Below are 27252 nucleotides of genomic sequence, written 5' to 3' on the forward strand. Positions count from 1 at the left end.
CATTCTCGGTGCCCATGAACCGTTCGATGATATGCCTTTAAGAGGAAGGTCTGATATAGTCCCTGGACTTGCTAAAACTGAGACGCTTTTGATATGGTTCGCATGATATAGTCTGTTCGGTCAGCCATTAGAAGCAGTTTTGATGCATGATGAAGTCATCTATAAATTCCCCGAATCCGTGTTTTCTCTATGTCCCCATGGCCTGAGTGTTGACCATTACATACATATGCACCTGTCTGCTTATTGTGACTCTCTTATCTGCTTGCATTGTTCACGCCATGTATGTATGGGTGTTGGAAAGTTGGTGATGGAGGTGGGGATTGATGGCCGACCATCCAGGTAGACGGTGGCAAATCGGTGATCCGGGGAGATTGTGTCGTTCTTGTTTATTGAAGGATGTGGATTTATCGTTGTCAAAGCTTTTGTGTTTTGGAATAAAGGTATAAAGTGTAGAAGGTTTATGGGCAGTAAGAATGGGCGATGAGGACAAGTTCTGGGAGTAGGAAGTGATCGTAAAAGATGGTGAGAGAAAGAGCTAAGAAAATAATGAAATGTATGAGTCAGTCATGTAACAATAGATCCATAAAAAAGAGTAGAAATGGGTTGGGTAAATGGGTGTGGTTTGGGGTAGAAGGCTGGACAATATTGTTTGTCTTCTTTCCGCCTGGACAGTTTTCCTTTAAATAACTGACCTTCTCTCTCTCTTTCTTTTTTATTTCGTGAAAGATCAATACACAACAATCAAACCCACTTATTCAAGAACTCGTCCCTCACATCTTCAAAAATCCCCTTTCTTCCTTCTCTCCTTCAGTCCATTCATCAAGGCTTGATGCAGCCTCCTTCACGCCTCAGCCGCAGCTCATCGTCCACTTGTCCTACTCCTGCATTACCTCGTGTATTAATTGGTTTTTCCTTTTCCTTTTCTTCAGTTCTTTTGTGGGTTGAAATCTTTTTTCTGATTTCTAGCTGTTGTATTGTGGGTCAAGCTTGTTATTGTCGCTCCTATCTGATGTGCCGAGGTTTTTTGGTTTGCATATTCATTGTTCTGTAGTATTTCGGCAGTTGCTCATATTTTCATTATTCCAATGGAGGTCAAGAAATTTGGATGATTGTAAAGAGCAGGCTTGAGATTGATTTAATCTGTTCAGATTATGAGCAGACAGAACTTGATGTTTTTCACTCAAATTTTTTAACGGCAACACTTTTTATCCTTTATATTTGCTGCAGGAAAAAAAAGAGAGAGAGAGTATAATAGTGTTCCGAGTATGCTTATTATTCTCATCACTCAATCCATTGAAGATTTATTGGAAAGATTGTAATTTGATTTTGAATATGAAGGAAGCCTGTCAAACGGCAGGTCTATTCTAGAGTTCTACGATCATGTTTAGTCAATCTCAAAAGTGGCTTTTGACTACTGCAGGATAATGGAGTTCGAGGATGGGTATTCGGCGCAGAGGCTGTTCCATCAGGGTTACTCCTACACATATGATGATGTCATCTTCCTCCCGGGCTACATAGGATTCCCAGTGGAGCAGGTTGACCTCTCCACCAAGCTCACCCGCAACATCTCCCTCAACATCCCATGTGTCTCCTCACCGATGGACACTGTCACGGAATCCTCCATGGCCCGAGCCATGGCAGCTCTTGGCGGCATCGGCATCATTCATGCCAATATCCCTCCCTCCGACCAAGCCTCCTTAATCAAAGCCGCCAAATCCTCCCACTTCCCGGTCCTCTCCAATCCTGTCCTTCGATCTCCCTCAGATTCCATCATCTCCCTTGAGGATTTCGCTGACTCTCCTTGCATCCTCGTCACAGACTCTGGTGATTGCCGTGGAAAGTTGGTGGGGTATGTGGCCAAGTCTGATTGGAATAACCTTGCAGACAAGGAAACACAGCTGGCTGAATACATGGTTAAGTTCTCCGATTTTGCCCCTTGGGATTGTGATTTGGGAAGGATGATCCGCTATTTTGAGGAGAAGCCGGGGAAGGAATTTACGCCGATAGTAAAGGGAGGAGAGATTGTAGATGTTGCAGGGAGAGAGGATGTGGAGAGGTTGAGAGGCTACCCCAGATTGGTGGGAGGGGGTTCAATGGGTCCCAATGGAGAGTGGATGGTGGGAGCAGCGATTGGGACGAGAGAGGCTGATAAGGAGAGGCTGCAGCACCTCGTCAAGGCTGGCGTCAATGTGGTGGTGCTTGACAGTTCTCAGGGAAATTCCCTTTATCAGATTGACATGATCAAGTACGTGAAGAAAACATACCCTGAGTTGGATGTCATTGGTGGCAACGTGGTCACAATGTACCAGGCAGATAATTTGATCAAGGCTGGGGTTGATGGTTTGAGGGTTGGCATGGGGTCAGGTTCTATTTGTACCACCCAGGAAGTCTGTGCAGTTGGACGTGGGCAGGTAAAAGTCACTTGGCATATCTTTTTTCCTTTTTACGCTTCAGTAATTGCATAATATCTTTCTTTTTGTTGAGATATGACTCACCATAGTGAGTGGACGACAGACTCTAAGGATAATGAATTATTCATTACTATGTGCTGAGATAATGGGATGAGTATATGTCCTTGAAGTAATTCTGTTAATATTCCTTCAAATTGCTTCCCTTAAGCCCAAATTCCGATAAAGACTTCTTTAATTTCCTTATACTTGTGAACTTTTCAGGCTACTGCTGTCTACAAGGTTTCATCCCTTGCTTCTCAATATGGTGTGCCAGTCATTGCGGATGGTGGCATTTCAAACTCTGGGCACATTGTCAAAGCTTTGTCCCTTGGGGCATCCACTGTGATGATGGGAAGCTTCCTAGCTGGAAGTACTGAGGCTCCTGGTGCTTATGTAGTTCAGGTAATTTGTAGTCATTACTGTTTGTGCGTGATTTTTCTGCTCTTAATAAGGTGCCACATGTTTCTCATTGGTGAAAAATGATCTCTCTTTCCTTTATGTCTCTTTTGCCGTTGACATGTGGTGTGGTTGGATGAAGAACTCCGATCGTCCTGCCCAAGTGTTTTTGAGTCTTATGTCTTTGTTCTCTTCACCATGTTACATCTTAGGATTGAGAATGAAACCTTAAGTCTTGTTTGCGAATGGTGTTGATTTACTTTTGGTCAATTGAGCATTCTTTTCCAAGTGCTCTCTAGATAACATTTTTTATCACCTTCCTATGTATAGATATTCTGTTTGTTGGAGTTTCAAAATGAAGTATCCTCTAAAATTTGAAGAAATAAATGCAAGAACTGAGATCTTAAATTTTTATTAAACTAGACTTTTGGCTAAGGGAATTATACGCATTACTTCTTTAGCAGTAATTTGATTGAAATCTCCCAGAAGCACTTTAAAGGCAAGCTTAGAATTATACTAGTTTTCATCCAAGAACATTTCCAAATGAATATTCAATTTGTCATTTGATGATTTTGAAGGATTAATATGGCGGGGCGTGCTTCAAACTTCTTACGTTCCGTTTATACAGACTCACAACTACCTCTTGCCTTCCCCGAGTCAGCAAAGAAACTGCTTATATATTCCTTTTGTGAACATGTTAGGTTGTCTATCATGTGACACGATGGTTGTAGGGTTTAATCTTACTTTTATCTAGCTTATATTAACTACCATGTGCATCACATAATGGATACAAATGCATAAAATTGATTTAGTTTAAGTGTTGATTTGGCTGTCATTGACCGTGACCATGTCATATGCAAAGTTGGTTGTGGGCTTGGTCTATTTTAAGAATTGTTTCAGCAGAGAAACATTTTCATAATTAAACTGATATGTTTGCATTTATCATCTTTGCATTGACTCATTTGGTTCCTATGGATAATTTCTTCTGTCCTATATTAGTGAAGTGTCTTTTGGCTTATTCAGGATGGTCGTCGATTGAAAAAGTACCGAGGCATGGGTTCACTTGAGGCGATGACTAAAGGGAGTGATGCAAGATACTTGGGTGACAAATCCAAACTCAAGATTGCACAGGGTGTTGTTGGCGCAGTTGCAGATAAAGGGTCGGTCTTGAAGTTTGTTCCTTATACCTTGCAAGCTGTTAAGCAAGGTCTCCAAGATCTTGGAGCTCAGTCTTTAAGAGATGCTCATGACATGATAAAAACAACGCTGAGGCTAGAGGTATGGCCATTCTGTAGTGTTATGATTTTGTAAAAGGTTTGTTTTGGTTTTTTACTTTTCTCAATAAGTGTTAATAGGTTGTCTGAATTTTAACAAGGGCTTGAAGTTTTATTGTCTGAAAAGATCATAGGACAGTTTCTCTATATTTATTGGAATCTGTTGAATGGTGCCGTTAGAGTGCTTGTTAAGCATTTAATTACGGGAATATTACAGTGTATGATGCGTTGAAATATATATTATGCTTAAGTTGTGCCCAACGGAATCCTTTATCCAATATTCTAGAGCATTCCCTTTCTTTTTGAACCATTGTTTGTTGAAGTGGAACTGAGAGATATCTTTTTTTTTTAACTTCATGAATAATGTTGCTTGGAATCTATTGATGACGTCAAGGAAAATGGCACTATCATATGGGTATTTACCATTGACAATAAGAGTACCGGCTCGTCGTTTATTTTGTAAGTGAACACTTGTTATAAATGTTCCCATTGCAAAGGGAAATGTGATTAGTAAACCTGATGAACTCTTAACCGGCAATGATTGTTAGAATAATGTCAGCACTATTGTTTGGAATGCTGTTGCAATCAAAGACAGTTCCAAATATAAGTGAACCCTGAGAGAAACGTGGCTTTTTATGTCCTTACTTTCATATATTAGCTGAACTCCACTGTTTGGCATTTACCTCTTACTGGATTTCCCACTTGAAAGCCGAACCTTGTACTTGATGGAAATTAGATCATAAGATCCTATTATTTGTAGCGGAAGCTTTAGTGAAACGAATAATCGTTTGGTCTGTTTATAGCCTTTCACAGGTGCTTATGGGGCGAGTAATCGTCTGGTCTGTTTGTAGCTTCTCACAGGTGCTTATGAGGCGAGGCATATAATTGCACAGTTTTCTTATGCTCTTCTTTTGTTACAGGTAAGAACGGGAGCTGCCCAAATTGAAGGTGGAGTCCACGGGCTGGTGTCCTTTGAAAAGAAACCGTTCTGAGATTCCTCTTCCTGTCGGAAGTTGATCTCGCCAGGTTAAGCAACATCAAATTCAAGAAGCTGGCAATTGAATGAGCCATCCATTGTGTTATTGGCATTGAACGAGGAAGTATCTGCTAGGGACTAGGTCATGGTTGCCAGAGCTCTCTTCACGTTCGCTGGAACTTATCTCGAGCTCCTTTTTCCGTCCTCGCTTATCTTAAAAATCATGGGGCAGATTATATCAAAGCTATCTGTAGGCGATTCTTAGATAAAGGCTACGTAGGGATTGAAGGCAGGAAGCATGAGGGTTGGTTTTTGCTATTTTAAAGGTTTCGCAAATGGATGAAGAGTTGTACCATTCACATTGTATTTTATCCCTGCATGTTAAGGGCTGTCCGGTTCGAGAAAGCTTTTCAGCTTTGATTTTCACAGACAATGAAAATAGTTTTTCGTCTTCATTTCCCATTTTCTTGAAAATGCGTTTGGTTCGTGTAGATTGAACTTTTCAACTGGGACGGAAATTTTGAAAGCATGTATGCTTAGAATTTTAGTTACTGCTCATGACAGTAATTGCACTGGAATAAATTGAAAAAAAATGCTCGACTCGCTCCCAAATCAACTGTGTGCATGTAAATCGACGAACATCCGAGGAAAAGAGTGGTAACAAATCCACTATTATTACCAACTGGGCAGAAGGATAACGTGTCAGACATGATGAGTGATGAACTGCAATTCAGTTCACATGAAACACTAGACTGCTGATCATATTTGAAACCAAAAAATGCAAATGGAAAATTTCTCCCGGACATATCTGATTTGTCATCTTCTACCGTGTTTGAGAAGTAACATTGAGGATAGGTACATTGCTCGACAATATAGTTATTTCGTCGCCCGCCAAATGATGCCATTGGTCTCAAAGTCATGCGGATTTCCTCTGACTTCGGCGAATTATCGTTCGAGGAGTCATAACACCGGCTCTCCGACTGGGCGAGATCATTTCTGCCAGAGAAGAAACGGGCATCTCTCTTGCTATCTTATCGCAGTAAACAACATCGATCTTGCAGCACGGGGATGCATAAACTAGGTGACAATGATGGGGGAACTGGAAGAGGCTGATGCAATGACCTAAAACCGGTAAGATTGTTAGTTGATATGGCAATGAAATTCTACACGATCAATCAGGCAAGACAATATCTTCCCATAGTATAGTGGCCTCGGGTTTGGCTACGTCGTCAAAATGTCATTCAAGAACAACCAAAATGGCCATTTAATAGTAACGGAAATAGAGCCCCTCGGCTGAGTCACTTGAACCTTCAAAGCAGGAAATCCCTGGTCCGAGATGCAAAAGCAAGAGGGATAACATCGCTTAATGAGTCGCCGTTTAGTAGGGCGGCAAATGGATGGGTTGGGTCAGATTTGGTTCGACTCCAATTGATATATTTAATCCACTTTGGTGTATTCATATGCAATACAAATTTAGTGATTCGTACAATACCCAATATGACCCATTTGCTAAAATACTTCCATATTCAATACAACCTATAAAATATGTTTTCACCTAGTAAATTCACTTTAAGCTCTTCATGTGTATGTTTTATTTAGATAAAATCAATATTTCAATTATAAGGTACTAAATCATTGGCTTTTCACATTGCATATTTTTACAATTTCTATAGTGATTCACCATGAAAAAATAAGAGAAAGTTAGTACTTGACAGTGAGTTTATAAAATAACAGCAAAAAAAAGTGGTATAAAAATTATAATTAAGTGGATATAAGAAATTGAAGAAGATGATGATGACCAAGAATTGCAATGACAATAACTAATATTATAATATGACGTAAAAATTGCAATTAAGAAATATCTACTTCGATAATTAATAGATGAAACTTACAATATTAATTCAAAAAATTTATGGAGAAAAAAAAAAAAAAACCTCCTTGACATTAGTAATCGGAACTTACCTCAGCGACTTGAAACATTGCTTCCTATCGGCTTCGAGCTGAAAGATAAGAAAGTAGGCAGTCGGCCAAGCATGGCTAGCCAAAGAAGCTCCCTAAGACTTCTTTGAACTTGAAACTGACCGAGAAACCCACTATTTTCTCAAGGAGGGTGAAAAGAGAGTTACAAAGATGGGTTGCATCCATATATTTTTTGGGTTTTGTTGATCTAAACTCATTTATAACACATTTACTGAACATAACTAACTCATATAATAACTCAGCCCATCCAATATGAATTAAGAAATGCGTCTTATAACCTATTTCCACACATAAATTGTTTAGGTGAACCCTAAACTGAATTTGAAGCAACGGCACGAGTCCATGGCCGAAAGATTCTCCAAATTCCATCCTTTGGGGGAACCGGGAAATCTCTCTGCGCGTCACCATTCACTTCTCAGATAGTCTGTTTTGATGTAATTTAGCCTGGGCAGTCATCGATCACGCGGGAAAGAAAACGTCTACCAACTGAAGACAAGTTGGCTTTAGTCGTACTAGAAATCAGCTCCTATGTGCCTGAACCCCAGCATGTCTGGAGAAACATCCTGGACAGTGTTAATGCATATTCAGAACAGGTACCGCACAAAGCGAGGATTTTGGATTAGCCACCATCAACACTCGACGACGTTAACCATCATTATTCAGTCTATATTTCTTATCACATGCATAACCATAAGCGTATAAGCTTAAGCACACCATTATCGCCGTATCAGTCGCACACATCTCCAGCATTCAAGAGAACATGTGCAGTGTATGCTGCGAGTTTCACTTTATCGGCCTCCAGACTTGCTTGAACAAATAAAAAAATCCCAGACGGGTAGAAGTAGGTGTACGCAACCTGTGCAAAACATCATTCATATTGCATTTCATTTACGCGAGCCTCACGACACTGTAAGTTACTTAAACGCAAAGATCACTTCATGTGCCTAAACACTGGATTTGCTCTTTAAGAGGCCACTATTACATCACAATGCCAAAGCTCATAGGTTTCCGACTCTCTCGACTTCTAATAATGATTAAGGAGAAAACAGAGCTGATTTTTCAAAAGTCGTGCACAGATTTTGTAAAGTATTTAGAACACAGTCAAACAATTAAATATGACCAACCACTAGATGAGTTGAATGTATTATCAAGATTTTAACAACAAGCTCATCAGTTTCCACCTCTCTGATTTTCCGACAATCAAAGAAAATATTCCCTAAAAGTGAGTTTACTCAGTAGACGTAAAAAGTTAAAAAATCACTCGCTCCAAAATAACAAGGAATATAAAAATAAGCGAAAGGATGATTCGAAGGTTAAAAACACTTAAAAGTTTCCAAAGCTTCTACCTCAATTCGGATGACAAGAATTAAAACTTTTAGATACTGTCGTTCAATGTGACGTATCTCCAGGGATGTAAACCAAACGGTTCTCCCGGGAATCATGTCAATATATTTTATGAATGCAGATCGGCTTCAAAATTTGAGAATCTGCAATAAGGATGCTAACAGTAATAGGTTCATTTCATTTCATATCCTCATCATCACTCAAGCAGAAAAAATGATCCAAAGAGAAGTCGCATCTTTCCTATGTTCTAAAGTCATATTTACTCAAACAATTACTGAAAAAACCGCCACAAACAATCAATACTCTCTGATAAATATAGAAACAGACTACTCACTAACAGTTTTTCCCTCGACATCCTCCCAAATCGAATAAGTAATTCATAAAAAGGTACACTCGAACTAAACTTCTCATACAACAATCAAATAGGAACTAGTAGCCAGACCACTATTAGCTTCCTTTGTGGTAAATGCTTGACGAATTCTGCTAAAGTTCTCTTCTCGTGACTATATGGAGTGCCAAACATAAACTACTTTTTCTTGAGCCCATAGAGATGAAGAGCATTGTTTGATCCATTATTCTAAACATCTCCAAGAAAGCATGGAGGAAAGTATCAATATGCCTGATATCACGCAAAATCAAGCGCAAACTTTACCTACTATAACTAAAGCTTTATCAAATCCTTCTCATAGAGAGTAGCAAGTCAAAAATTACAATAACTTATAGCATTAAGCAACTGATTCTTGAAGAGAGCGAATCTAACGAATCTTTCACCAACTATACAATAAGACTAACTAACATTATACTAATTGTTTTGCCATGCCAAGGTGACACCCCCAATGTGGCATATGTACATTTCCTGTATAAATCATTGTATGTAAAAAAACAACACGGCCAAACATATCCATCATCACCAGCAATTCAACCATCTTACACTTTGTAAGCCAAAGGAACACTATCTACATTGCGCCACAGACAATCTCATGCAAACAGTTCGAACTCCTCACTGACCTGCGAATCCCACATGACCCTTCCTCCGTTGCTCCGGCTTTTACTTCGTTCATACTCCAAATCATCCGTGGGCAACTCGTATCGACAAATGGGACACGAGTTTCGAATGGCCAACCACGGCAAGATACAATCTCCGTGATAGTAATGAGAACAAGGCAACTTCCTCACTCCATCCCCTACCGAAACCTCATCCTTACAAACCGCACAAACTCCACCACTCGACTGTACATCCGATTCACTCAGAATAATCAGAGGCAAATCATCGACAGCTGCTTTCGCAGCCGGTGGACTTCCCCTAATTGCGATTTCGTTTTCTACGAACTGGTCAAGCAAAATGTCAAACTCAGCGGCGTAAAAGAAATCATCAGGAGCAGCTGAATGAGGATCAGAGTCCCAAATTAAGTTCCTTTGCATATTGTTCACCGCGAGGAGAAACTCCCACTCCAGATGACGCGCGACGGAGTCATTATCATCTTCTTCTGCTCCTCCAAATTCCTCGGTAAAATTTTCCGACGAGACCGTCACATCTTCGTCCCTATCGTGCGCTTGCTCGCTCACCTCCTCCCACTCGAGCTCCTCAGCCAGGTTCCTCTGAGATTCCAAGTCGAACGAGTCAAAGTTCTCGGATTCCTGATACTCCGAAACCGAATCTGAATCTGAATCGATGCTCACCACTCGCAATCCAGCGCATTGCGGATCCACCTCATCCGCTGCGGCGTATTGGATGGACTCGGAAACCGATTCGAGCCGATCCGAATCGATCTCCAGCCCCGATTCCGCGCCACCAACAGCTCCGACTTCCACAATATCTTCAGAATCGCGAGCCGAGTCGGAACCGTCGGATTCCAACCCGGAATCGAAGGCCGGCGAGGGGGGTGCGAAAACGACGTGAGAGTCCCCGGCTACGTAGAAGGGCGAGGAGAGGGAATGGTTGACGTACCAGTCGAAGAGAACACCAGATTCTAGGGTTTCAGGATCTTCAGGCGGGCGAGCCATTGGAAATTGTTTTGGAATCCGCTCAAATTCCTGGATGATCACGAGATCACGAGGCGACCATTGATGATCCCTTCTCGTTTATCACCGATCCACGAACTCGCTTCGCTGCTCTCAAATTTTCTTCTGCATTTCAATTCATTATGGTGTCCATGCGCCGCTTCAGGTTCAGGCATTCGTATGGAGGGAGGTAGGCAGATGCGTCTTCGGTTCCGGGCCGGGCCGGGGAAATTCACGGGCATGGAGATTGGGCCGGATCGGATCCGCCTTGCGCAAACCCCGCCATTCAGTCATCAGTCATGTCTCTAATACTTGTCATTCGCGATAATTGATTTCTCTTCCTACGAAAGACTTGCAAAAGAGCTATCTTTTAACACCACCTAGATCTTCTCTAGTAATAGCTTTTGCCGACATTCGTGATTACTAATGAACATGTTGTTAGAGGCACCAACGAATTTCATGCTCATAAATTACAAGTAGACCTCATAACTCAGACAGTTCATGGGCCCACTCGAGCCCCGCCCGAGCCGAGTCCTGTGCCGGAAGGGCACTTGTGGGCGGGCTTGGATGATGGCATCGAGTTAGAAACTTTGTCGACTTGGAGATTTATGCTTACATTTTTCTTTTTATGAGCAAGCCTTGACAACAAGTCGGGCACGACCGTATTCGAGCCCGATCGATGATCACCTCTAATTATAAAGGCTGTAGTAGATGAAACTTATTTTCACCCCAGTCCTTTTCTCGTGTTTGTTTTCTTAAACATGAATGATTTTTTGTATCAGCAAAGTCTCCTACCAATTCTTGCTCTGATGCTCCCTTTGGCAAAGAAAATGATATCACTTGGTGGGACGCCATGGAAGAGTTGGCCACAATTGCTTCCGGTCTGGACCTGCTAGAACTTCAACTCGACACCGCGTGATCCGCGAGAAAAGGCGTCGCTTTGTCACGCCGACTGGAAGCAGAAAGACTTGGGGAAGATCGACTTGACCAAAAGGGTAGAAATAGGTGTCGGCTACGCCTCTAGCACAATGGTTCGGAAGCTTGAGAAAAGATTTTACTTCTTTAAACCGCATAAAATGGTTTTTCGTAGTGTGTCCATACACATGCATAAGCAGGAATTACATGCAAAGATTCGGAGTGCGCTAAGATCGATTCTTAAGGTTAAAAGGCGCTATATCTCGACAGCTCAAGCATACTAATTTCTATAGTGTACAGCCATGGAGTTGCGCTTTCATTGTCCCTTACTTTCAATACCAGACAGGACCTCCTTTACAGACTTGTATACATCTTCGACCGGCCTCTCAGCATCAATCTAAGCCACCCAAAGGACGACCGTGAGGGAAAAAGCCAAGTCAGCCAGTGATGACCAACACTCGTTTCTACAAGCAGACAAACCCAAAAGCTTAAAAACATCACTTACCTTTCGAACTTTGCCCTTTGAATTGTAGTAATTGATCACGGGAACAGTCGATTCGGAGTAAACTTTGAGACGGCTCCGAATGGTCTCAGCATTGTCATCAGCTCTTCCCTTCATGGTTTGAGAATTTAGCACTCAGAGAAACTTATTAACTCCACTATTTGTTCTAAGTAACGAAAAATAGCGAAGCATTTCCACCTGATTCCTGCTTAGAAGGCGCCTAATTGATTCCGGCTCTGAGCAATCGAAGAAGAGTATGACATCAGGCTCGATTTTCATCTGCATGGAAAATTATAATGAAGAAATGACCAAAGCAATAAATAGTCAAGTATGAGAAATCATTGAACAGTGGTAAATGATGTAGAACAGAACTAATGACGCACAATATTCTCAGCCGCAGCAAGATTTTCTTCGTTACGTGGGAAACCGTCGATGAGGAACTTCTTGCTTTCACTTCTGCACATCGCCTGCTGCAGAAGCTTGACAACTGTTTCTGAGGGAACCAGCTTTCCTTCTTTCTTTAAGTCCCGGATCATCTTTCTGTTAAATGAAGAGCAAATGTTACTGCGAAGCCATCCTCGGATGATTAACCGAACGCCTTTCCTTAGGACATTGTTGAACTAGTAACTAAGAAACCGGTTCTACAACATGCACAAGTTAGAAATTTTTTTGCTTTCAGGTATGAGAAATTTCAAAACTATCAAGTACCCTTCTTCGGAACCAGATTCGACTTCTTTTTGGAGAAGATCACCAGCGCTCAAGTGGCTAAACCCAAACTCCGAAGAAATCTTGGAACACTGTGTGCTCTTCCCACTTCCAGGACTGCCTGCCAAACCACTATTGACGTAATCGCCGCAAACTTAATGGAAGAAGCAGGGAACAACAGTCAATAGAGAATATCCTATAGGAATTTAGGCAGAATCGAGCTTTTCCTCGAATTTCAGCCTCTCCTATGAATTGTGCTGTCTGCTGATGAACAATTCATTCATCACCCACAATGAATTGTTGCTGAGTAGCATATAGCCTTCAGACCAACAAGATTTGTTATGGATAAGGTTCGTGGTGCTCTATCTTTTGCTACAATAGAAGCAGAAGTGACGTGAATTCTTCAAAAACCGAACTCGATTTGCTTTATAAAAAGAGGATTCTCTTTCTCTTCAATTTTTGGTTCACTTCTTCTTTTGAGTTTTTGACCCCATTGCAACGAGAGATAAGCCAAACACAAAACCCAGATGCTTCTGATAGGACATCACCGTTGGTCTAGCCGTGTGAGCATCCAAATAAGGTTTGAAACCTGATGGTTTGACACACTCAACTGGCATCACTGTCCAAACGAGGATTGCTCGATCTGTCCAGAGGCCAAGCTATTAACATAAGAGTCACACAAAAAATCAAATCAATGTCAGCCCACCCTCATCCTTCTCCCGTGTTCAATTGCCACATCCATCATCGACGCTTCGCGATTGACAAACCAACAACCCATTTAAAAACTTCATCAGAAAGAATTCCACAAATCGATATGTACCGCCATTTGCAGGGTATCATCCTTTGCATGTACAAGAAGTGCGAAATCGAACATCACGAGAGAAAGCAATAAGAAAGTTGCAGAATTTACCCAAAACATACACAACTCTGTACTCCCTGGGATGGTCTTCTCCCCCTGCATCCTGCCCACTCAAAAAGCAACTGTTGGCCAACACATTCACAGCACAGCACCCAAACACATTCGAAATTACCAGTTATCTTTCTACTTTCCTCTTTAGGGCCAATATGCTGTTGCCTATTAACGCTGCTAATGAGAAAAATTTAACTTGCTAATAGGCCAATTAGGATGAACTGGCGATGCCATAAAACTTTACCTGATCTGACTTCATTTGCTTAACCTCCTCTGGCGTGACATTTTCTCTTCCAGTTGCACCACCTTCTGCCCCAGCTTCCATGAACCTCAGGAAGCTCCACAACTATGCTGCTGCTTCCCAAATAAGAAACGATCAGCTTCAGTAAAAATAAAGAAGAAAGAAGAAGAAGAATCGAGCCAGGAGAACCCAGAGAAGGTGCCGGGCTGATACTGGAGAAGTATCAGTTCCATGGCAGACGCTACGCAATCATAAAAAGCGCTAGCGGGCCAAAACTCGGGCCGTGGCCTCGGCCCGTAATGCAGGTCCCAGGCCCCGATTGACAGGACACTCGCCAAACGTCTCAAACCAATTTTCAAATGCTTGCAAAACGAGAAGAAAAGGGGAATGAACCCGCCAAAGCATGAGCGCCATCGTTGATGGCCCTTCGCTTCTCCTCCTCCCCTCACTTTCATGTCACCGTACGGTCTCTTCTCACACTCTTCTCGCAGCCCTCGCGCAGTGCCTTGCAAGTTTTGAGATGCTCGACGGTCGCGGTAGCTCCGAGGTTGTCCGCTCGGAGGAAGACGTTCTCGCATCTATTCCAGGACTGCTCGAGCCAGAAAGCCCTGGGTCCCGGAAAACAGTCTCATGCGTGCATGATCGTAACTGGGTTTTCACCGACGGTGTTCGTCACGAATTGTTTGATCCAGATGTATATCAAATGTTCGAGCTTGGACTACGCGCTCAAGGTGTTCAACAGAATGCCGCTTCGGGACACCTTTTCGTGGAACGCGGTGATATTTGGGTACGCGGGGAGTGGGAACATGGCAGCCGCGGAGGCACTTTTTCAGTCAATGCCCGAAAAGGATGTCGTCTCGTGGAATTCTGTGGTATCCGGTTTTCTACAGAATGGTGATAGTTGGAAAGCGGTTGGTGTTTTTATGCAGATGAGAGGAGCGGGAGTGGCGCTCGATTACACTACTTTGGCTGTTGTTTCGAAAGTGTGTTGTTGCTTAGAAGATCTGAACTTGGGAATTCAGATCCATGGACTTGCAGTTAAGATGGGAGTTCATGAGAATGTAGTCGTGGCATGTGCTTTAATTAACATGTATGCCAAGTGTAAGAAGTTAGATAGATCGCTTCAGCTCTTTGCAGAAATGCCAGAGAGGAATTGGGTATCATGGAGTGCCGTAATTGCCGGCTGCGTCCAAAACAATCAATTGATTGAGGGTTTAGAGATATACAGGGAAATGCTGAGAGCCGGATGTGCAGTGAGCCAATCCACTTATGCGAGTGTCTTCAGGTCATGTGCAGGGTTGTCAGCATTAGGAATCGGCACTCAGTTACATGGTCATGCATTGAAGAGTGACTTTGGAGCTGATATCGTAGTAGCGACAGCCACGTTGGACATGTATGCGAAATGTGACAACATGGAGCATGCCAGAAAGCTGTTTACCTCGATGCCAGATCGAAGTTTGCAGTCGTATAATGCCATTATTGTTGGGTATGTTCGAAGCGGTCAAGGATTTGAAGCTTTTCATCTATTTAGAAATTTGCAGAAGTCTGGTCAAGGTTTTGACGAAATAAGTTTGTCAGGTGCATTAAGTGCATGTGCGATAATTAAAGGGCTTTTTGAGGGGCTTCAAATTCATTCCGTAACAATTAAGAGCACCTTGAATAACAACATATGCGTAGCAAATGCCCTGTTGGATATGTATGGAAAATGTAGAGCTTTGTCGGAAGCATGCTGTGTTTTTGATGAAATGACACTTAGAGATGCCGTATCATGGAATGCGGTCATTGCGGCACATGAGCAGAACGAAAATGTAAAGGAAACGCTGATGCTATTTGCTTCAATGCTTCGATCAAGGATGGAACCTGATGAATTCACATATGGAAGTGTCTTGAAAGCTTGTGCAGGTAGTCAAGCTCTGAGCTGTGGCATGGAGATTCATAATAGAGTAATCAAATCTGGAATGGGGTTGAACTGGTTTGTAGGGAGTGCATTGGTGGACATGTACAGTAAATGTGGGATGATAGAAGTGGCAGAGAAGATCCATTTTAGAACAGAAGAACAGACGATGGTTTCGTGGAATGCAATCATCTCTGGGTTTGTAATGCAAAAGCAGAGTGAGGATGCTCAGAGATACTTCTCTTGGATGTTGGAGATTGGCATAGTGCCCGATAGCTTCACTTATGCAACAGTCCTTGATACTTGTGCTAATCTTGCTACTGTTGGTCTAGGGAAGCAAATCCATGCCCAAATCTTGAAATTAGAACTGCAAGCAGATGTTTACATTTGCAGCACCCTTGTTGACATGTACTCCAAGTGTGGAAATTTGAAAGATTCCCAGTTGATGTTTGAGAAAGCACCTAAGAGAGACTTTGTGACATGGAATGCGATGATCTGTGGCTACGCACATCATGGGCTCGGCGAAGAGGCACTTCAAGTTTTTGAGAGGATGCAAGTTGAAAACGTGAAGCCGAACCATGCTACTTTCGTGTCAGTTCTTCGAGCTTGTGCACACATGGGACTTGCTGAGGAAGGATTGCAGTATTTTCACTCTATGCAACCTGCGTATGGTTTGGATCCCCAGTTAGAGCATTACTCGTGTATGGTGGATATTTTAGGGAGGTCAGGCCGAGTTGATGATGCTCTAAAGCTTATTTACAGTATGTCTTTTGAAGCAGATGCTGTTATTTGGAGAAGTCTACTTAGCACTTGTTGTGACCATGGTAACGTGGAAATAGCAGAAGTGGCAGCAAATTCTTTGCTGCAATTGGAGCCGGAAGATTCCTCTGCATATGTCCTCCTATCAAATCTATATGCCAATTCAGGAATGTGGAAGGAAGTCTCAGAGATGAGGAAAGTAATGAAGAATAACAAGTTAAGGAAGGAGCCGGGATGTAGCTGGATTGAGGTGAAAGATGAGGTACATACATTTCTTGTGGGAGAGAGGGCTCATCCAAGATCAAGAGAAATTTACAGGAAGCTTGATCTGCTCATCAATGAAATGAAAGGATCTGGTTATGTGCCTGTTGCCAATTTCCTTCTTGATGAGGAGGCAGAAGAAACCGAATCTGAGGAAGAATTAAGAATCAATGTCCACCCGTAGTTTGGAAATATTGTTAGCTTCTTCAGAACAGGAAGAGGCAAAAGTTGAGTCGTGGATAGCAAAAAGAGATTGCCATTGGCAAATTGTACCGCAAGTTGATTCAGGGAAGCAACTGAATATTTTCAAGACTAGCTCCAGAGATTCATTCATTATGACAATTGACCTGGATTCTGATGTTCTTTATCCAGGTTCAGAGGACAAGAAAAGGTGGCATAGCATAACTATGATCCCTTTAGCACAGATAGTGTTTGGCCCTAAACTGAAGTTGTCTCAAGAAACCTTGATTTGTGGTCCCTCTGTGAATGGTCTTCATGATGGCAATTACTATTAACTGGAGAACTCTCAGGATAGCCGCTGTTGATGACAGCAAGATTTGAGATTAATCTCGAAGAGAGGATTTACTTCCAGATTCTCACAGAGGAACCTGAAAACTCAATGGGAAGTGCGTGTAAAATGCCGGATACCGGACTATCATGTATAAAGTCATGGAATATCTCGATTGCAGGAGGAAAGAACCTCCATCTTTTCACTTCTCTGTACTACATTAATTATTTCCTGATGAGATAATTGATACTGTCCCAACAATTCGGAGATTAGACGGATGATACATTGCCACTTTGGAGTAGCTTTCCATCAGCCGAGTTTCTTATTTAAAACGGCATGCTCGCCCACATGTCGGCCGACTCCGGCTCAGGGCATAGTCTTCCCAAGACCAAGAGCAACAGCAATTGAGCCCCAGAGCAGACCCTCCTCATCAGTTGCGACTTGCTGCATCATCTTCTTTTGCTCATTCCCATGTCTGGAGGTCGGGGCAGCAGCCGCCACGAAGCATCACGGCATCCGAGTCATTTTTTCCACGGCTGTCTAGGACGGACCCGTTGCATATCGGCGAAAAGTTGCAGACGGTAAAGATGACATCCTAATGTTTCCAGTCGCAATCGACTGCACATCTTTGTAAGCCTCTGGCCACGAGTGCTTGTGTTGTGTTCACATCATGCTCTTCATTGTCATCATCCACACCCATCTTGCTTGCCACCCTGTTTTACAATCTTGGAAGTCGAATTCACTTGAGCGCGACGCCGCGTCCCAAACAGTACGAACGGCCCTCTGATGGCGGAACCTGCCAAACACCATGGGCCCACACGAGATGGCGCATTGGGCTGGTGGGCCCCGTGGGCCGCCCGATGCCGAGTCTTCCGACCGGCCAATCCATCTCATAGGACAAGCAACATGTGGCTACGCGACCTGGATTCGACCCACAAAACTTTGATCTAATTTACTTCTATTAGCACCGTGTTCTATTCTACTTTTTCCTTTTAAATAATATAAATATGTGGGAGAGATGTGCTTTGCACAGCATATTTGAATTAGGGTTATGTCACCGATAAGTTGGTTCAAAGACAATATGCGAAGTGTAGGTCGACGACGCGGGGATCGAAGTTCCGATGATTCACTCCGGGCACGAGATGTTACTATACGGCCCTATTCGACAGAAGTTATTTGAAAATGACGTGGAGTCTACCTTTCTCATCATTATCATTCTCCTAAGTTGAAAGAAAACATTTTTCTTCTCTTTATCTTAGAAAATACCCTCAAATTTCACATTCCAGAACTCAGATGAAGCAATTTGAAGACTTTACTCAAGTCCAGGATTTAATTATAGTATCATCATGTTCTATTCTACTTTCCCTTTAAAATAATATAAATATATGGGAGAGGTGGAGATCATTCATACGGCTCCTACTTGAAATGGCCGATGAGAGGCCGAAGGATCTTTTGCTTAATAGGCAATTGATTAGCTTTGCTTGGGTCAGCAAATTACACGTGGCGCATCCACAGCCACGATTTTTTATATTAACGGATGGAAGATACTTAGGATTCTCGAGTTTATTGTAATTAAACATGTAATCACACTCATTAATGAACGAGGCCTGCATCGATTGACGAGGAAAAACGATGATGTTGAACTTGATGGCCCATGCTTGATTTCGACATTGCTGAGGCAGCTCGCACAAGATCTGCGAAACGAACGTGAATTATCTTTAGTGTTCCTGATAAAGACTCGCGATGTGCTGGGTGCCGGTCACATTTCCAACCTTTTTCGTATCCGGATGATTTTGTGCAAGAGCCGCGGGATTTGAGGGCTCGGGGGCAATTGAGCACCGGTTTCGGGAGGAAGTTTTTCGAGCCATCCCGCTTTAGAAGTTGAATTGCCAGTTGAATTCTTAGGGCCAAAGCTGCTCCGGCACACTCGACGTTCGCGAGAGTATCATCATCGAAGTCGATTCTAGAAGTCTAAGTAAATAAAAAAAGAGTTTTGGATTCTCAAGGAGTCGTCTCTAATTCTACGACCATCGAGCAAGGACGGCGCAGGGATAGGACCCCTCCCTTCCTTCCATGCTGCAATTGTTACCGATTTTTTGCACATCTATATGGAGGGAAATGTCAGTGCTGATTAACCGCTGATTAACCTGTGAATTTTGATTGGTTAATGAGTTGCAAGATGATTCGGGTCCTTCAACGAACCATTCTAAAAAAAAAAAAAAAGACAAAAAAAAACATATCAAAAACGAAAAGGTAAAGAGAGGATTTTATAGGGTATAAAACTCGTGTACTCTTTTTTTTTTTCAAACAATAGTATCTATCGAGCATTGACTAATTATCCATATCAATGATGATAGATACAAATTATTACATAAATTATGGTTTTATTCGTTTCTCGAAAAATTAATGATTTGAAAAATAATCCCTCGTGTTGCTTAAAATAATTAATCAATTTTTTGATCGATAGAAAGATTTCATTAATTAATCAGGATAATATTTGAGAGATACATAGAATGTTTTCAAGCTCTCAAGGAAAAAAAAAAGTAAATAAAAAAAAAACAGATAACATAGCGAGCGAGCAATCATTTTTACAATGTTTTTTAAATTATTTATTTTCGTAAGATAAACGGAGCTGATGAGATTTTTCTCTCTCTTTTCTCGGCGGCCCGATCCGGTCGGCTCGGCTCGGCTCAAATCCGTTGTGGATTTTTCTCCTCACGGCAGCGCTTTGACGTTGACTAGGAACAGTAAAGAGGAACGAGCAAATAAATAATGGTTTTTGTCTTCTTGCTAATTAAAGACAAGCTTTACGCGTCAAGGGAAGCCATCCATCGTGGGATTGGTCCGAAATATTCCCAGTCCCCTAATTCCGAAAAATAAACATAAATTCAAAAGATTTTTTTATTTTATAATAATTTAATGTTTTTTTTGTCAAAATATAATTCAAATTTTTTTTTTGGGTCGAATAAATAGAATTGAAGATTCTAGCGGTCGGTTCCATCCTATTCCAACATTTCAAATTTATGACCTTCCAGTATGCTTTTTCAATTTTTTTTTTAATATTTGTCATGCTGGTGAGTACTATGTCTTCTAATTAAATCAAACACAACCTACTCCGTGATTTTTCCCAATTTTTTTTGTCCGGTGAGTTAGATTATGCTCGTGCAGGAAAACTTGCAAGAGTCAAAATCAATGTATCTAAGCCTTTTTCGTAGGTAAGGACTAGGCATAATCACCTTTTATTATCCTTTTTTCAGTGGTCGAGTGGAGTTCGGGTCAACCGTCGCGCGTCTCGACCGGTCCGTCTCCCCGAGCGACCTTAAATGTACGGTCTTTCACGCCGGCTTGATGAGTTTAGAGAATTTACCAATGAAATGTTGCTTCTAACGAGAACCCGAATCCAGGATCACAGTGAGATGACACACACCCTCTTGCGATCTAAGTCGACACCTTATCGGCGTACTACAACTTAATTTGATGACAATCGGGGGAGGCTGAAAGGGGTTATTAGCGCACATGCACGGGCTAGAGCTCCGTTTAATTATATATTTCCTTTTTCTTGTAAGGAACTAAACATTTTGCCTGTCGCTGATTTAATCCCGGGTGCATTTAATTCAACCAGTTAATCAAAGTGGGTCGGTTCTTAAGCCAACTAGCTTCGAGCCTTAACAATGATGACCATCGAGGACTTACTTAGTGGGAATCACAGGGAAACGTTGCCGACAAAAATTATCTCAATGTCGTCCATTAAATGATGTTTTTTTTTTTTTTTTTTGGGTTCTGAATAAGATATGAACATAAATTCGTGATACTAAGCGTAAATTTATAGCAAAAACTGGCCAGGCTTAACGAGTGGCGTATGAAATTCGAATTATATTCCCCTTTTCCGCCCTCCACGAAGCTTAGCACCCCTTTGCCATCACCCATCGGGCACTTTGTCAAAGATGTACTGATTAGTATATAAATATCCTCTCTTTTTTTTCTTTTCCAATAAAGATAAGGAAAAATTTTAAATAAAAATTGGAAGCGAACATTTTGTTTTTTTTTTTGTTTAAAACAAGAGTGACTAAGTTTGTGAATAAGTCTATGAAAGTGAGCGGTGTAGTCTCAAGTCACCCTTGGGCTCTCCAGCCGGCCACAGCTTAGGGAGTACCTCGTGAGATGCACGTGCTCACGAGCCGTCGAAGATTTGATCGGCCGGTGAGCTGTGCTTCAAGACTAAGCGGCCCACCGTAGCCTTCGGGGTCATGTTTCAAGACAAAATCCAGTCCGAAGCTCTTTTAAGAAAATAGTCTCGTTTGGAATTTGCCTTAAGAGTTTCCCTCCGTTCCGAGAGCCTTTTTTTTTTTTTTTGGCGCTACGACCAGTGACTTGCTCAATGAATCCTCGATTTCTTCGCGAGGTTATAGTTATTCATATAGCTTAAGTGGAAACATTGCTTTTTACAAAGTTACACAGTGTGGCGATGATTGATGACAAGATCGGGATTATGAGACGCATGAACAACATGAGATGGGTAATGCGTAAGACGTTAGTGGACGACCTTGGACTAATCAATTGCCCAAAACAAGTAACTCCAGAGTGCTTCACGTTTCTACGATTACATCTCCTATTATTATATTCAAATAATCCTATAATAAAAAAAATCTGAATTTTAAATAGTCGAGCAAAGGAAAAATTCATAAGCATAGGCTACGGTCTTTTAGATTTTTAGTCAAGATAGTATTGAATATGATAGGATATGAAATTCAGGAATTTTGCTATATGTTATTCACTATTTGATGAATCGCAATAATAGAGCCGGATATTTTCACATCTTATAATATTTGTTGTTTGGTGTAAATTGTTATCAATATAAATGAACCTAAAAATTGCACAAAGTAAGATGGTAAGTAGTTCTCACAATACTCTCGCCTAATTCATTTTTATTTGCTTAATTTTTATATTTTCCTCTCCTTTTCTATCTCTTTTCCCCCCTTGATCATTCTCCGATAAATTCTTATTACCACGTAATCTATACTGGTCTACATAAAATGCTAAGATACTTAAAATATGTAATCAACATAAATACTGCATATCAATGAATTTATATAATATGATAGAAAGAAATTCGAATATACAAATAAAAATTAATTTTTGTGCTTTTTCACTATTTAAAATTTTTAATTTCCAATTTTAAATAAATTATTTTAAAAAGTTTGTTATCCGAGCAAAATAATTTTTCTATACAATAAATATTAAAAAAATTATATCCACAATTAAAATAACTTTTATATAATAAATATTAAAAGTTCTATCCACATTTATCTTATCTATTTCGTGGATAATTTTACCTGAACTATATTCCTCTTGTATTCGATTTTATTCCATTCGAAGCAAACATCAATCCCAAAATGAAATATCCATTTAATCTCAACTCCTTTCCTAGATAATTTTACTCGATTTTGAGTTCATCGACCATTGATTCTAATTAGTTTGGGATAAAGGCGATGTTGATATTGATATATATTTATCTTCTATTAAATTTCATTCCATTTTAAGTGGATACCAACCGCAAAATGAAATATCCATTTATCTCATTTCTTTCGTAAATAACTTTACCCGAGCTATATTCCTCGCATCCGATTTTATTCCATTTTAAGCGCACACCAACCGCAAAAATTTCGACCAAAACAAAAAAAAGAAAACCACAAAATAAAATATACTATTATGAATTTTATCCGTTTCTTTTAACGGGGGTCCGTTCTGTTCTGTGATGGACGGCAGTCAATTCGTACGAATTCATCGTCGCCACCGACGGTCTTCGATGCCGTCTTCATCTCCCTCTGTGATTCCTCTATAAAACGCTCCCCCCCACGAAGGCTCCATTATTGAGAAAGCAACAGCCTTCGCTTCGTATGTCGTCTTCTTCTTCTTCTTCTTCTTCTTCCTTGTGAGTAGTTGGGCTCCGGCGAACTCGCCGTTTCAAATCGTACGCCGCACATCAATCGGAGCGTTGATTGCTCGGATTTTCTCTGCGCGGGTCTTCAATAAGCGCTTGTGTTCTCGCGGCTGCAAGCTCGATCGTCGACGTTTCCACTTCGATTTTCCGAGGGGTTTTCCTTCGGTGGAAAGCCGGAATCGCTTGGGATCCCGTCGCTCGTCGCTCCGTCGGGACCGCAAATCGAGGCTCGCCTTGCCTGAACAATACATCGGAGCTTCGGTTTTTGTAGCTCGCTTCGTTTTCTCGGCCGAAAAGGCGATTTTTGGGATTTTCGTTCGCTGCAGTAACAGGATCGTCTGACCTTGAAGCTGTTTGATCGTTGCAGGTCAGTTCATTTTCAGTTCTAAGTTAGTAAGTTTGAAGTTTTCTGTGAATTTGATGTTTTTAAACTTTGAAGCTGACTTTTATGGTTTATGATATGGAAAAGCAGAGTTAGTCAAACTTCGATTACAGAAGAAGATAACCGGAAGATGACGATCGGAGATATTACACGGAAGGAGGAGAAGAAATCGCGGAGGAGCAAGGCACTCGTAGACGAGAATGCTCCCTTGTTGCCGACGAAGGCAGACGAAGATGCTAGCTTCGATGAGTTCAACGGAGCTTCCTTCACTGGGGCGGTTTTCAATCTGTCTACGACGGTCGTCGGTGCAGGAATCATGGCGTTGCCGGCGACCATGAAAGTGTTGGGTCTCGGTCTGGGGATTGCCACGATCATCTTCATGGCTTTCTTGACCAATGCATCCATCGATATGTTACTCCGGTTTAGCAGGGCAGGCAAATCTCTCTCGTATGGTGGTCTTATGGGGGATGCTTTCGGCAAGTACGGGAAGATTCTGTTGCAGACATGCGTCATGGTCAACAACATCGGTGTGCTCATTGTGTACATGATCATTATCGGTATGAGTTCGACCGTGTCAGTAAATTCTGGAATAGACATTCAGTTTGTTGAATATTGTCAATGGTTTCACTTAGCTATGATTGTAGAGTCATGTTTTGACGTTTAGACATTACTTGAAGGGGATGTGCTTTCCGGAACATCTTCGAGCGGGGTTCACCATGCTGGTCTTCTTGAAGGGTGGTTTGGAGAACACTGGTGGAATGGCCGTGCCTTTGTTCTTCTTGTCACAACACTAGGAATATTTGCTCCGTTAGCATGCTTTAGGCGAATAGGTAAGTGTTGCAGCTTCTATCATTTCGTTGGGGCATCTTGTTATACTTTCGCTCTGGTCTTATCTTAGTGTTTTTTCCTTTTCAATTGGAATTGAAACAATCATTTTTGTCCTGTTAGGATATAGTTTTGCTAGTCATATTTGGCAGTAATTTGATGTCATGGTGTGTCTCTCAGAGCACTCAAGAAAGGATCTTGATTTTACTGCTCTAATGCATTCTATGCTGCATCTCAGATCTCTAGAGAAGCTTTCTTCACGGATATAACTTGATGTTGTTCTTGTCATGTTGGGCCACATCTTAGCAAGACTGATGTAATTTTCTTATTCTGGTTGCAGATTCATTGAGATTCACATCTGCCTTGTCTGTTGCACTGGCAGTAGCGTTTCTTGTTATCACCGTGGGAATTTCAATCATTAAATTGATTGGCGGAGGCGTTGCAATGCCCAGATTGCTACCTGATATAACAGATTTGGCATCATTCTGGAAGCTCTTCACTGTAGTTCCTGTTCTTGTCACTGCATATATCTGCCATTACAATGGTATGCTTGTGAGTGGGACTTCATGATGTCCTTGTATTATCACTCCCACTTCCAAATCTACATGTATTCGTGGCGATGCATCACTTGCATGATTAGTCATTTAAACTTTGACATGAACTTAAAAAGTTCAAATCAATTGGCATTTGTACAAGGTGATGCATGAGGTTCTTTGTCTTTTTAATGTAAGATCTTCAACATTCCAAATGTGTTTGCATTGTGCAAGCGCATGCTTAATTTTTTCCTGTTGTTGGTTGATCCTTGTTTTCTTATGTTGTTGTTTTGACGATATTAGTATTATTGATTATCATTCTTTCAGAGCTATTGTTGGTAATTAGTATTTGTGAGTTTTAACCCTGCTTGAGAATTGGTCATTTAAATATGAACTTGCAAGAAGTTGAACCTGAGAAGTTTGATTGATTAAATACGGGCAAATTGCATGATTTGTTTTCATATGTCAACCAAAGAGCTAGACCAGTTATTTTACATCTGATGTTCTTCACTATTTTGCAGTCCACACAATCGACAATGAACTTGAAGATTCCACACAGATAAAGGCCGTTGTGGGAACATCACTTGCTCTGTGCTCGTCTGTGTATATAATGACTAGCTTCTTTGGGTTCCTCCTCTTTGGCGATGGGACACTTGATGACGTGCTTGCTAATTTTGACACCGACCTTGGCATTCCTTACAGTTCCTTGCTCAATGATGCTGTTCGTGTTAGCTATGCAGCGCATCTTATGCTTGTATTTCCCATCGTCTTCTATCCATTGCGACTGAACATGGACGGCCTTCTCTTTCCCTCTGCTAGGCCACTAGTTTTAGATAACCTGAGGTTTGCGTTGCTCACATCCGGTCTTATCACTATAATATTCATGGGTGCAAATTTTATCCCCAGCATCTGGGATGCTTTTCAATTTACTGGAGCGACAGCTGCCGTTTGCCTTGGGTTCATTTTTCCCGCTGCTATTACTCTGAGGTAAGTGTTTGCTTTCCCTGAATTGCTGAGACCATTGAGTTGGCACCTTGAATAGTGTTTCCTTATAAATTGATCTCTCCGGGTCTTTCTGATGAGACAGATGCTGAGCAATGAACTACTTTCATTATCAGCTCCACACTCAATTAGGGAAAGGATACTTGAGGTCCCTAACTTTGGGAGTGTAATGTGTTGGTTTGTTAGTTAGAGAGAGAGAGTGCTTTCATGGTGGCATAATTAAATTCTATGGAAGAGTTCTTGATCCTTACCTTTACCTTACTCAAACCTTGTAAAATCGGTAGATGAGTTTTTCTGGGGACCAAAACTTAGCCTGAATGGTGTTCATAAGATCTTACTTGAAAAATCAGCTTCTTGCTGCTTCTTTTTCTTGCTACCTCTAAATTTCAGATTACCTTTCCACTGTGCTAATTGCAGGGATCCTCACTGCATAGCAACCAAAAAGGACAGGATTTTAGCCATTTTCATGATTGTTCTTGCCGTCTTCTCAAACCTGGTGGCTATCTATAGCGATGCTTATGCTTTGTTCAAGAAGCATGAATCTCCCCGTGAATGATGTCTACAGCATCTAGACTTGGCCATGTGGAGAATGAGATAGTAATGGATGCTGTGTCAACTTTAATACCAAAGGAAACCTGGGAATGCTTTACTCTGAAGGATTCAAACCTGGAAATGTGTGGCATGCCGGTCATTGTACAAATCTGCTTGTTTGAAAAATGTATAAAACCGTGTGAGGACGGCGGGTAGTATTGTTGCCTTCTGCTTGAAACTGCCTTTCCGACTATGGACTCAAAATAAGAGCCTTGTGATTTAGACTTTATCTCCATTTTTCTTGTTCCGAGTTTATTTATGGCAGGAAACTACTCGAAGTATGGGTCTACACGCATTCTGACTAGCACCGTCAGCTTCCGCCTGAGCAAGTAGGGTGCAGCGGGGAAATTAACCTGTTCTCATTACGAGTGAAATCAAAAGAAGCATCTTTTGACACCAGCGCATTGTCTAGAAATCTAATATCAAAAGTGCTCTGAATTTTCTTCTGTTGTCTTTGCTTGTTCTCCTCAAATACTGGTCATTCGCGAAAGGTCACCCTTATTATCATCTGAACTACCTTTCGTTGTTCCCCCATTTTGCACCGCTATCAGATTGTTTCATGAGGAGACTAATTTGCGCTATCCGTATGCCAGTTCTGACTATCAGACAACCGTGAATGCACCTTGTATACAAGCAAAAATGATTCCGGCTCCCTAGAAAATAGCCTGGTTCTGTCTTAAGCCAGCCTTACACACGACAAACGGACAATCACAGGCGAGATGGTTGGAATATACGTCGACAACATGGAAATACTTCAAGCCTCTGAAAGATTTGATTATCAATTTGAGTGTATACAAACAGAATTATCTTTTAAAGCTCTCTCTATCAGACACCACCCTAATGGTTTGAAGAATCTAACACC

General features: G+C 41.4%; 5 protein-coding genes and 1 long non-coding RNA gene across 10 annotated transcripts; 3 read left to right on the forward strand and 3 right to left on the reverse strand.

Moving 5' to 3' along the window:
• Positions 1–271: 271 nt before the first annotated feature.
• On the forward strand, positions 272–7803 carry LOC115753479 (inosine-5'-monophosphate dehydrogenase-like). Of its 2 annotated transcripts, XM_030692109.2 has the most exons (6): positions 819–905; positions 1421–2411; positions 2673–2852; positions 3870–4124; positions 5041–5104; positions 7656–7803. In XM_030692109.2, exons 2-6 carry the CDS (start codon positions 1425–1427, stop codon positions 7697–7699), a joined length of 1530 nt encoding a protein of 509 aa, XP_030547969.2. In that variant the 5' UTR covers positions 819–905; positions 1421–1424; the 3' UTR covers positions 7700–7803. The 2 variants fall into 2 exon arrangements, with proteins under 2 accessions (XP_030547968.1, XP_030547969.2); XM_030692108.2 differs by lacking the exons at positions 819–905; positions 7656–7803 and adding an exon at positions 272–339 and having other exon boundaries at positions 5041–5464.
• A 521-nt stretch (positions 7804–8324) lies between these two features.
• Positions 8325–26330, reverse strand: LOC115753483. Its single transcript, XR_004016876.1, has 3 exons — positions 26195–26330; positions 20540–20544; positions 8325–8336 (listed from the first exon to the last, which is right to left on the reverse strand). It is a non-coding gene; the product is annotated as an uncharacterized LOC115753483 (long non-coding RNA).
• On the reverse strand, positions 9089–10680 carry LOC115753481 (E3 ubiquitin-protein ligase CIP8). The gene has a single exon (XM_030692113.2). The coding sequence runs from the start codon at positions 10422–10424 to the stop codon at positions 9399–9401; it is 1026 nt and encodes a 341-aa protein (XP_030547973.1). The 5' UTR covers positions 10425–10680; the 3' UTR covers positions 9089–9398.
• LOC115753482 (UMP-CMP kinase 3-like) lies at positions 11603–13917 on the reverse strand. 3 transcript variants are annotated; one of them, XM_048272685.1, is made up of 8 exons: positions 13884–13917; positions 13698–13804; positions 13454–13505; positions 12547–12664; positions 12222–12378; positions 12037–12117; positions 11842–11949; positions 11603–11733 (listed from the first exon to the last, which is right to left on the reverse strand). In XM_048272685.1, the coding sequence occupies exons 2-8, from the start codon at positions 13776–13778 to the stop codon at positions 11653–11655; spliced, it is 678 nt and encodes a 225-aa protein (XP_048128642.1). In that variant the 5' UTR covers positions 13779–13804; positions 13884–13917; the 3' UTR covers positions 11603–11652. The 3 variants fall into 3 exon arrangements, with proteins under 3 accessions (XP_048128642.1, XP_030547974.1, XP_048128643.1); XM_030692114.2 differs by lacking the exon at positions 13884–13917 and having other exon boundaries at positions 13698–13877; XM_048272686.1 differs by lacking the exons at positions 13454–13505; positions 13884–13917 and having other exon boundaries at positions 12547–12651; positions 13693–13793.
• Positions 14089–17423, forward strand: LOC115753478 (pentatricopeptide repeat-containing protein At3g02330, mitochondrial). Its single transcript, XM_030692107.2, has one exon. The coding sequence runs from the start codon at positions 14114–14116 to the stop codon at positions 16790–16792; it is 2679 nt and encodes an 892-aa protein (XP_030547967.1). The 5' UTR covers positions 14089–14113; the 3' UTR covers positions 16793–17423.
• On the forward strand, positions 22985–26616 carry LOC115753480 (amino acid transporter AVT6A-like). Of its 2 annotated transcripts, none has more exons than XM_030692112.2 (6): positions 22985–23424; positions 23527–23996; positions 24117–24269; positions 24605–24808; positions 25319–25784; positions 26217–26616. In XM_030692112.2, exons 2-6 carry the CDS (start codon positions 23570–23572, stop codon positions 26353–26355), a joined length of 1389 nt encoding a protein of 462 aa, XP_030547972.1. In that variant the 5' UTR covers positions 22985–23424; positions 23527–23569; the 3' UTR covers positions 26356–26616. The 2 variants fall into 2 exon arrangements, with proteins under 2 accessions (XP_030547972.1, XP_030547971.1); XM_030692111.2 differs by having other exon boundaries at positions 23530–23996.
• The last annotated feature ends 636 nt before the right edge of the window (positions 26617–27252 follow it).

The sequence above is a fragment of the Rhodamnia argentea genome, chromosome 11 (genome assembly GCF_020921035.1).
Source record: "Rhodamnia argentea isolate NSW1041297 chromosome 11, ASM2092103v1, whole genome shotgun sequence".
In the NCBI taxonomy this organism is placed as follows: Eukaryota; Viridiplantae; Streptophyta; class Magnoliopsida; order Myrtales; family Myrtaceae; genus Rhodamnia; species Rhodamnia argentea.